Raw genomic sequence first — 11,563 nt, 5'->3', positions numbered from 1 at the left:
CACTTGAGTTGCCAGAGAAAAGGCATTTCTTGAATGGATTTATAGTCTAGTGGGCAGACATATAAAGTAAACATTATTTCAGTGTGGTAAGGCCCACTGAATCCATAATATTAGGGAATGGTCTAAATATCAGAATCATAGTTTTAGAGAAGAAAGAATATTAAAAAATTATTTTGTCTCCTCAGGCTGCTTTGTGGGGTCATGAACAGGAATTCCATTGAAATATACAACCAAAGGGCCTGAGTAAATTCTTTTCCCTGCATTTGTGGGCCTGGTGGGTGGTCTTTTTCTCTCACCTATCAACTGTTCTAAGCCAAAAGAGTTTGGCACATCTTGGTCTGGGGGATTACCGGGGGGGGGGCATTATTTGTGAAACATAATGCCCTGACATTTACACATACCTTCTGACTTTCAGTGTGTAGAACATATAGTATATGTGTGAATATGCACACACCACTATGCCATTCCAAAGAATATAGAAATACCTTTCAGTGTGTGTAGTTTTCTTTTTTTCCTTGGAATTACTTCCTTGTATTATAGTTTGGAGAGTTATCCCACTCCAAAGTCCTTGGCCTGGGAAACATGGGGAATTGGGAATCCACTCATATTCTGCCCAATCAGCTATTAAATGATATGAGGACTAGGTTTGCATGTCCCTGTCTTGCAAGGTAGTGAAATGTGGAGGCCGCCAGTATTGCTGCATTGCAGCTTTCTCCCCTGCTTTCCCACATGAATTAATGGTCTCTTATTTTTTTTAACCCATGATGATATGATGTCTTGTCACCAATGAAGGGTAGAGGAATGAGAATGAGGGGCCAGGGCTTCCCTGGTTTTTATTGCCATCTTGTAAAGTAGGATACAGGGCTAAAAAGTTTTAGATATTGTCATTTAATGCTCATAACAGCCCTGTGACTTGAGACAGGTGAATTTATGTACATTGTCTTTTCTATCTTTCAGATTTTCCATTCGAGATGCATTACATTTATAATCAGAAAAACAACAAACATGTATGACAAAAAACTTTTCTTTTTTCTTTCTACCAAATTGGGGTCACGATTTTGTTTCAATATCCTGCTTTTGCACACATTGTTTTTATCTCGTGTAGATCCCCATGTCATTTTCTTTGAAAACATGGTTTATGCTAGCTCAATTAAATCCATATATGAATGTAAACAATTTTAATTATCTATACTGTCATAGACCATTTAGGATAAATAATGGACCATCCATACAAAAGAACATTATGGAACCATTAAAAATCACATTTTCAGAGTAATTACCTTGGAAAATGCTCATGATATAAATTCTTAAAAAACAAGCTATAAATGTATGAAATCTCCCAGTTTTGTGAAATATAAGCATAAACTTATTAATGAGAGTGAAATCACAACATTTTGGTGTATGTCTTGATAGTAAGATTAAGGAGATTGAGGTTAGTTTTGTCTTTTATTTCACTGAATTTCAGAAAAGTTCCACAGATGTCAGTACTTTCTTTTACATTCAGACAATTAAAGAAAAAAAACATAAAAGATTATTTAAGAAAAGCATTACGAGGAGTGATCAGATAGAAAATAGAAAGGGAGTTTGGATCAAGATGGTGGATTGTACACAGGCTTTTTCTTCTCCGGTCTCATATCCCTTTAACTGAAAGAAAATAATTTGTATGTACAAACTCTGTGTGTATGTGTGTGTTGAGTATTATTTTTTTAAAGGCTTTGTGAGGAATTCCTGGAAGATAGAAAGCAGATGGAGAGGCTGTGGAGGAGGCTGGCGGGCTACAGGCGGCCAGAGAGAGGGAGGAGGGGAGCCGGCCAGTCTGGCTCCGGTTTGAGGGAAACGGTCGGGGGATGGTGGGGGGGGGGCTCATGAGGAAATGAAGGCGTGAGCGCCTGTAACTGGACTGAAGGCGGGTGCGCGCACTGACCCGCCCTGCTGCTGTGGACCGAGCGGAAGGGGGAATGGCGGGGGGGCGGGGCCGAAGTGCAGGCGGGCTCAGAGGGGTCCGGTTCCCGAAGCGGCAAAAACCCCGGCGCCAGAGCTAGGCCGAGCAGTGCAGCGCTGCGAAGCCGAGGCCGCGCGGACTCGTCGGAGACCCACCGCCGCAGGCGCCTTTGCAGCTGCAGCCATCCCTCTTATTCCTTGCCTACCTTTCCCGTCGTCTCCGTCTCCATCGCCGTTTCACAGCCGCAGCCCCAGCTATAACAGCTAAGTGGTCATTCGGGACTTGGGGTTGGGAATCCGGGCGGGAGCCAGTACGGGCAGCACAAGCGAGCGCGCCATCTCCTACGGCAACCGCCACTCCTGCAGACACCCCTCCCCGGCCGGAGAGGAGAATACTATCAAGAGGCCCAAGCTGTCCCAGTGCCCACGGTGAGAGTTTGAGCCTTTCTACCCAGCATTGGTGAAAGCCTTGTGCTCGGTGAAGGCAGGGCCAAGGGGGGAATCAGAGATCACGAAAAAAGATCTCATATTGGATAGCGTTGACTTTTTCTCAGTTTAATCACTTTTTCGCAGCTTAATCAAGCAAGTGGCAGCTTTGCCTGAACCTCCTTAAACTTAATCAAGCAAGTGGCAGCTTTGCCCGAGCCTCCTTAAAACCCGAGCCATGTCGCCCCCAACTGTGCCTCCGATGGGCGTAGACGGCGTGTCTGCATACCTGATGAAGAAAAGGCACACCCACAGGAAGCAGCGGCGCAAGCCCACTTTCCTCACTCGTAGGAACATCGTGGGCTGCCGCATTCAACACGGCTGGAAGGAAGGCAATGAGCCGGTGGAGCAGTGGAAGGGCACTGTGCTGGAGCAGGTTTCCGTGAAGCCCACTCTCTACATCATCAAATACGATGGTAAAGATAGTGTGTATGGACTAGAACTGCACCGAGATAAGAGAGTTTTAGCGCTAGAGATCCTTCCTGAGAGAGTGCCAACTCCTCGCATTGATTCGCGCCTGGCAGATTCCTTGATTGGCAAGGCAGTGGGGCATGTGTTTGAAGGTGAGCACGGTAGGAAAGATGAATGGAAGGGCATGGTCCTGGCGCGCGCCCCCGTAATGGACACTTGGTTTTACATCACCTACGAGAAAGATCCGGTCCTTTATATGTACACACTGCTGGATGACTACAAAGATGGTGACCTGCGCATCATTCCAGATTCCAACTACTATTTCCCTACAGCAGAACGAGAGCCAGGAGAAGTGGTCGACAGCCTTGTGGGCAAGCAGGTGGAGCACGCCAAAGATGATGGGTCCAAGAGAACCGGCATTTTCATCCATCAAGTGGTGGCCAAGCCGTCTGTCTACTTTATTAAGTTTGATGATGATATTCACATTTATGTCTATGGTTTAGTGAAAAATCCCTAAAGTCATTGTGCTCTTTGCAAAAGTTGTGGAACTATTGAATGTAAAATATGTCATGTTCATGTAATTGTGAACTTTTCAGAACAGTTTTGGTGTCAGGATTCAGGAATTTATTACTTATTACTTAATTGTGCCTCCAAATCTTATATTGATTGACTAGTTCCGCAGTTTTGCTCAAATGTACTTTGGTACCTACGATATTGCCTTGTTCTGTAATTGAAATTTTAAATTGGGTGCTAATACAAAATTGAAAAGTGTTTGTGACCATTGAAACAATGAAAAATTAGGTAAAGAAAAAATTAATGGTGTAACCCGGCACCATATCCTTCCCCCCATTTCCTTACCTTCCCTTTTTCTTCTCCCCAGGTTAAAAAAAATGTTAAGAACATGATGTATATATATCCTTCCACGTTTTTCCCATCCTCTTACAAAAAAGTTTGTTGTTTCTGTAAAAATTACAAGCTACATCATTTCTCTGTAATTGCTTTTCTCACTTGGCATATCCATGGAATCCCTTCTGATCAGTAGTTGCAGATATCTTTCTCTCCCTCTCTGTCTGCCTCTCCCTCTCACTACCCCCCTTTCCCTCTCCTGCCCTCCTCTCCCACTGGCTCTCTCCCTCTGGAATTTATTTTTTTATATGGTATAAGATAGAGGTCCAAGTATACATTTTATTCATATTGTATACTTGATTGTGCCATCACATTTATTAAATATCACCCATTTTCTTCTCCTTCTTTCTTTCCCTTTTTCCCCCTTCCACTCCTCTGCCCTCTCTTCCTCCCTCCAACAGCTGCATACACAGTGCATATTTAAGTATCAGAAAGGTATTCAACCATTCCATTGTTGGTGGTCCTTCAGATTATTTACTTTCTGTTTTTCACCATTGCACTGCTTCACTACATACTATACTAGTGCTTTTATTTCTGTAGGGTAGATTCCCAGAAATGAGATTGCTGGATAGTCGTGTATTTAATTTTAAAAGATACTACAAAATTATTGTCCCAAATGAAAGTGCTCATTTTCCAGCCTGCTCTCCAGCACTCTTTAATGTTTGCAAATCTGAAAGATGAAAAATTACACAGTATTATTTCTTTAATTGTCAAAATCAATGAGGTCTACTGCGGTGGGGTGAGGGGGGTTGTTTGTTTTTGCTGTTTGGATTTGCCCTTTTGTGATTTTCTAGTGTTCATCCTATGCTCATTTATCTATTGAATCTTTGATATTTTCTTTATGAATTTGTAAGAAGCATTACTATATTTGCTATATGGTGTATATTAACCATCTGTGTTATGATTTTTTCCTTTCTATCATTAATCATGACTTTATTGATGGTATCTTTTTGGATTTTTATTTTTCATTTTTAGATAACTATCTCCTTTTTAGCTTTTTGGTTTTCTGTCTTTCTCAAATTAATGCCACCACCCAAGTCATACAAATATTCACCAGCATTTTTTTCTGAAACATATTAATTTTAAGTTTTCTCTATTTGATACATCTGGAATTTACTCTTGTATATGGATACCTGATTATGCTATCACATTTATTAAATAAATCATCCATTTTCAAGTTTGAGCCAGGTCACATTGTTTTAACTGTAGTGGCTTGACCTTAAATTATGGACTCTGGTAAAGCAAGTTACCTCTTATTAGTATTTTTTCTTTGATATAACTTGTCCTTGATATTATTTCATATGAAAATTAAAAGCATTCTTTCCACATTAAAAAATTGGGTATCTTAGAATTATATTACATTTTTGGATACATATTTAGAGGATTATTTTAATTATACTAATCCTTAATACTCAAGGATTTGAGCACAACATTAAAATCTTTTGGTTTTGTTATTGTAATGTTCTTCATCTACGTCCATATATCAAATTTATATCTAAATATTTTTAGTTTTTATCACATTTTGGCATTTTGAGTTCTATATTTTTTCATGCTCATTTGTAATATGCTATTTTTGGCAACATAGACAAACTATGGATCTTTTTTATTTTTACATTCTATTTAATCAGCTTACTAAATCCTGTAAATTGCACTGGGTTTTTCAAAAAGAATATTTTGGGCTTTTTAGATACACAATCATTTCACCTGAAAAGAGACATAATTTTATTTCTTCTAATGTTTATATTGATTATTATTACATGAGCTGTATTCTCCAAAAACAATATTGGAAAATAATCTAACAGACATCCCTGTCTGGTTCTTAATTTTCATGGAATTGTCTTTAGTATTTCCTATTAATAAGACATTTGCTATTGGTTATTGGTAAATAGTCATTATTAACATGTTTAGGGAGTTTCTTATATTCCTGTTTTACATAGCATTATTGCAAAAAGTGGCTTCTGAATTTTATCAAATGACTTTTCAGCATGTATTGATAAAATCATATGACTTTTCCCTTAATTTGTTGACATAATGATTTAGAGTGGTAGGTATTTGATGGTGAACCAATCTTGTATTTCTGGAATAAATCCTATTTGGTCATGGTGTAATAAACATTTGATACATTGCTGGATTTTATTTACCAATATTTTACTTAGAATTATTGCATTTACATTCCAAAGTGAAATTATATTTTTTCTTTCTTACACTGTCTTTATCAAGTGTTATTATTAAAATTTTGTTAGCTTAAAAAAATTGGTGAGTTTTCTGTATTTATCTGTGGTCTGGAATAGTTTACATAGCATTAGAATTATATGTTCTTTAAAAATTAGCTAGTACTAAATTGTAAAACAGACTAATCCCAGTAGCACTTTTGATGATGGTATACCTTTAATCAGCTTTCTTATCTCATCAATGGTAATTGGTTTATTCAAGCTTTCTATTAAAAAGGAATGTACATTCTCTGAAATACAAAGTTTAAAGTTTTCTCTATCGTCAAGCTTCTTGATTGTATTATTCTGATACTTTGTCATTGTGTGTTGCATATGCATATGTCCTGGATATGTTCAACTCTGAAAATACTGTAATAAAGTCATCAGCTATAATGGTATTTTAAATTATCTTCATATTTTACTTTTTAAAAATTAAAACATATAATGGAAAGTATAAAAGAAACATTTGTTTAACTTCACCTAAAATTAACAAATGTCATCTTTGTGTTAGATACAGATTTATATTCTTAAAAAGTCAGAGCATTACAAATAATACATATCTTTCCTAGTACCATAATGTTTCCTTCCTCTGCAGAGGCAGATACTATTATGAATTTGATGTGAATCTTGCCTATGTTTTATATATACTTACTGCAAATATAACCATGGTTGATAATAGTATTGATTTTTGTGTGTTTTTTTTTTAAATTTCAATATGAATGGTAAACTTTAAACCATGTGGAATTTATTATTTTTTTTTTGGTAGGGATCTTTTTTTCAAATTGGGAAATGGATTGCAACAACAAAAACAACCAATAACAGTGAACTTATAGTTGCTGCTTCAGGTACTTTTACCACTCTTGACACACAGGGAGGCGTAGCCATAACCACAACACTGGCAATTGACTAAAAAAGACAACATTTCAGCTCTCATGGAGATTGTATCTTGGCTGTTGTAAAGCAGATATCCACAACCGACCCCTGGCTTCAAGATGAAAAATAGGTCTTATATTTTTCCATGATAATATTGGGGTTATCTCACATTCTGACACTGAGAGGGAGTCTGGCCATAATCCTGGCACTGTTTTAAGAGTTTAGGACACGACAGTGGGCAGAACAAAAACCTTCCTTAACACGTTTTTTTATCCTTCAAGTAGACTTCAGACCAATGACAAAGATATAAGGTAGGTGTAACAGTCTATAAAACAAGGTAAAAATGATGTGATAAATATTAAAGGATTAGAGGAGTGCACATGTACTATGTGATTATGTTATATAGTTTTTCAACAACAAAAAAATACAAATGTGTATACATTTAAATATATAATAATGCTTCCTAGTTCCTGCTCTCCCACAAGGCCCCAAGTCCTGATTGTTTTATATTGTTTCATGATGACATTGAGTTATTAACATACAATAAGAGAGACTTAGCTCTGGCCTAGGATCTGGGATAGAACAATGAACAATCTAGACAAAATCCCTGCTTCCTAGGAATATATGTCCTAATGGGGGGAGAAAGAGAGCCACCACCACCACTCTTACACCCATGGCTCTTAGGCCTTACATTGATTGGCTCATAGTGATTTGAGGCTTTCTCACAATTTGTTAGAGCAAAGTTTCACTCTAGTTCTAACTCTGTTTCAGAGGTCAACTATATAGCAGTGAGCAAAATATGGAACAAAGTCTCAGTGGGAGGAAGATAAAAACAAAAATCAATGTAGAGTACTGTGTTCACCAACTATGCCTTTACTCCCTAGCTTTCTCGGCTCCTAGACTAAAACCAAGTTTCAGATCATTCCATGGTAATATTCATATCACACCAGCTTGCTTTAAGTCAGAAGGAGTCTCAAATTTGACTAGGCAGTAAACATAACTTTCAAAGTCTTTATTCTCTTAGAGCTTAAATCCTATTGGGAACAGACAGATAGTCATCCCTCTTCCTTGGGCCACCAGGCTAGAATCAGGAAATATATTGCTCTGGTGATATTGGAGTTCTCTCATATCCTGACAATAAATCAGTGACAGGACTGACAATGGTTATATCACTGTTTTAGGAGAGGGAAATAACCATAAACTGTCTTTGCTCCCATAATGCTTACAGCTTACATTGTACTGGATGGAGACAGATTACCATCACCTTCCTCCCAACACACTTTATGTGTACATCAGGCTGTGATGATTGCTTTGAGAAAAAGGTAAAACAGGCTAAGTAAAGTGACAGAGTGGGGTCGTGGGCATACTATTTTATATAGGTGGATAGAGAAGGCCTGTCAGAACAGATGACATTTAAGTAAACACATGAATAAAGTGAGGGTGCAAACCATTTGCTGATGCCTTGAGACAGAATGGGCCTGGAGGTTTGTGGTAGCAGCCTAGTGTAGCCAGATTGGAAGTGAACAAGGAGGAGAATGGGAGATGAAATCAAGCAGCTTGTCAGGGGCCAGATCCATGTATATATAGTCTTATGGAACACTGTCAGGATTTTGGATTTTAGTCTGAGGGAGATCGGAAGTCACCTGAGCGAAAAATATGACAATTGTCCCTATATCACTCATTGAATAATGTGGTTTGAAATACCTCCCTTGTCATCTAACAAGATCTCATTTGTGTTTGGTCTATTTTACCCCATTAGACTACAGGTCTTTTATTCGTTTGAAATCCCCGGAGAACCCAGCACCTCCAATGTATACCCTGGCTCTGCCAGTTTACTAACTCTGCCTCTTGGCTTTCTTCAGATGAGAAGATTAAAGAGATTAAGTCAAAATGAGTATTTAAGCTTGCATAGCTACAGAATTTCACTGTATATTTTTCAGTGATGTGGTGAAAATGTGCCTGGAGGTTTGGGACAGAGTATGGGACAAAGAATCCTAGCTGAGAGGTTAGACAGCAGCAATTCAGACAAAAAATTTTAAGCTGATAATTTTAGAAATTAATATTAAGGGGCACTATGAAGAGGAATTGACATTGTAGCTGATTAACTATAAAGAAAGACTTTCAATAGCCACTAACCTTGCCTGGTGCCGTATGGGGGTTGTTAATTGGTGTGGAAATTTAAAGCAGGTTCTTGTTGGTGCACAGCACAAATTATTTAGTTATATATGCAGATGGTATTTTTTTCATCTTCAGTTGTCTCTGATGCAGCTTATATGAAATAATTCTTGTTCTGTTAACTGAATACAACTCTAATTGCAAAAATTAAAATTGCAGCTGGTTTGTTGACATTCTGAATGCTCCTAAGTAAATACATTTTCTACTTAAATATATATTAAATAAAAAATTGTATATATACAGAGGGTGCCAAAAAGATGTATACACATTTTAAGAAAGGAAAAAAAACTGTATTAAAATTACGCTGATGGTAACCACTTTGAGCACCTGTTGTAATTGCAGAAGTCAAAAGTGACTTGTATTCATCTTCTGTTATCAGTATATATTGATACAATTTTAATACAGTTGTTTCCTTTCTTAAAATGTACATACATTGTTTGGCACCCTCTGTATATCTGCCTGTGGCTACAAGCAGTCTTTCTCAGGTATTTTTTTCTCCTAGTTTAAAGGCAAAGGATCCTAGTTAAAGAATTTCTTTAACTACGGGAGGATCCTCCAAAGTTTTTTGAGGATAAATAAAAAGGCAGAAAATAAAATGGGAGGCCACTAGTCTGATTGAATTTGTAACTATAGCTGATATTCAAAGCCTAATAGGTTTTTTTTCTTTGGGGGGGCATTCTCTCCTAAGCTAAATGTACTCATAGGGAAAGAAAAGCATTCCAATATAGGTGGATGGGTGTGTCAGTCCTTTAATAAATCTTTTTAGGGGGCAACCAAATTCTTTGAGGAATTTAAAACTGCTGTGCTTCTTTTACAAATCTAGTCTTTACAGGGCCAGAGGTATGGCTCAAGAAACAATTCAAAACCTACCAATTCTTTTTACCAATTCCAAAACCTTCCCTATTCATCTCAAAAGGCTTATAAATATTGAGTGTAGGAAACCAAAGTCCTTTTTGAGGAACTTGCGTTCTTTCCCTTTAAGATGTAAATGTTCTACCCAGTCTTTTTCAGAAACTATTATCTAGGCCATTTTTATGAAATGCAGACTTCAAGAAGGTAATTCTTATCAAATGGGGGAAAAAAAGGAAAAAGTCATGTGAAACAGGCAAGAGAAAAATCATGTTTCTTCTCAACAAATATTAGTAAAAAGCTTTAGCCATCTTAGCAGGTAACTTTAACTTATTCCATCTACTAGAAAAATAACTTAAATCCAACTTCTTTTGTAACTAGTGAGTTTTGTATTATTCTACCTGATTTATGTCAGTGATTTTAAAAATGGAAGCTATGAGGTATTTGTGTATATCTATATGTTCAAGTATATATAAACACATTTTATTAAATGTGTGGTGTTTTTTAACCTCTGGATGGTATTGCCAAAATTAATTTGTAAAAGAGCTCTATTTAATTGGTTTAAAGAAAATTAAGAACTTATATAAATTAAATTCTCACAAATATAATAGAAATTAACCCAAATTAATTTCAAGTTTAATCAGAATTAAATATAATACTTGTATTCTACTTAGGCTTATTAGAGGTCAAATAAGTTTATGTAATCTGTTACAAAATTTTTTAGTAAAAAATAACTCAGTATGATAACATTTTTACAAGTAATCTAAACATAATTGTAAAGAACAAATAAATAGATGTAAGATAAAAAGGCTTTACGTGAATTTTTCAAACATTTTTCCAAATCCTTTTGGTAACCTGAAACCTTAAAGTTCTGCTAAGATTAAATTTAATGATAGAAATTCATTACATAACCAGATCATTTCCAAACAAGATAAGACACAATAACATTAATTATTTGTTTTATATACCTCCTCCTTATTGTAGAGAAATTGAAGATATCAGGGTCTATCAGTAAACATTTCTTGTGCCATGATGAGAAATTTACTTTGAGAAAGCACATATTTTCAAAAATTATAAAAAGTATTTATAAATTTGTCAAGTTACAGAATGCTAATACAGTGTACAATTGTTTATCTATTTTTTTCACTAGAAATTAAAGGTTTCTAAGGGTTAAGTATTATACTTGATATATGCAGTTAAAGCTATTAAAATAATGGTAACAACACTGTATGCAAGGAAAGTAGGATGTGTGTTTTTAGTAAAGAAGGTATGAGGAATAGAAAGGCATTTTTGTTGAGGAAAAAGGAAGTAAGTTTGTCCCAAATTAAAACTGGTTATTTCAAAATGGGAAAGAAAAAATAAAAGACAAAGTAAATAGAAAATTGGAAAAAGACAATTTTATCTTGTGTAGTCAAGTTGTCTAAAAATTTAATTGTTATGATACGGGTTTCAAAATTAAACTTTAATAGCAATAGTTTACTTACGTAAACCTAAAATTCAATTTTTTTCATCTGCTAAAAGGACAAAGTTTTCTTGGACTATTGGTCTGCTCCTGATTAGATATGGTGAAAGGTTATTTTCTTTACCTTGTAAAGTAATTTGTCTAGAAAACAAAGATTTTGTGTTTTATCAAAAAAAATTTCCTTTGCTTCATTCTGTCTTAATCAGGTCTTTGATTACTAAAAAAGACAAACAAAAAACACCTGAATCAT

The 11,563-nt window shown here is 36.1% G+C and overlaps 1 protein-coding gene across 1 annotated transcript; it reads left to right on the top strand.

Annotated features, from left to right (window-relative positions):
• Positions 1 to 2,232: 2,232 nt before the first annotated feature.
• Positions 2,233 to 6,628, top strand: SPIN4 (spindlin family member 4). Its single transcript, XM_081043128.1, has one exon. It carries the CDS (start codon positions 2,606 to 2,608, stop codon positions 3,353 to 3,355), a length of 750 nt encoding a protein of 249 aa, XP_080899254.1. The 5' UTR covers positions 2,233 to 2,605; the 3' UTR covers positions 3,356 to 6,628.
• The last annotated feature ends 4,935 nt before the right edge of the window (positions 6,629 to 11,563 follow it).

This window comes from Rhinolophus hipposideros (assembly GCF_964194185.1).
Source record: "Rhinolophus hipposideros genome assembly, chromosome: X".
Classification (NCBI taxonomy): domain Eukaryota; kingdom Metazoa; phylum Chordata; class Mammalia; order Chiroptera; family Rhinolophidae; genus Rhinolophus; species Rhinolophus hipposideros.
Note: the sequence above shows the minus strand (reverse complement) of the source record. Positions and strands in the feature narration are given on the sequence as shown.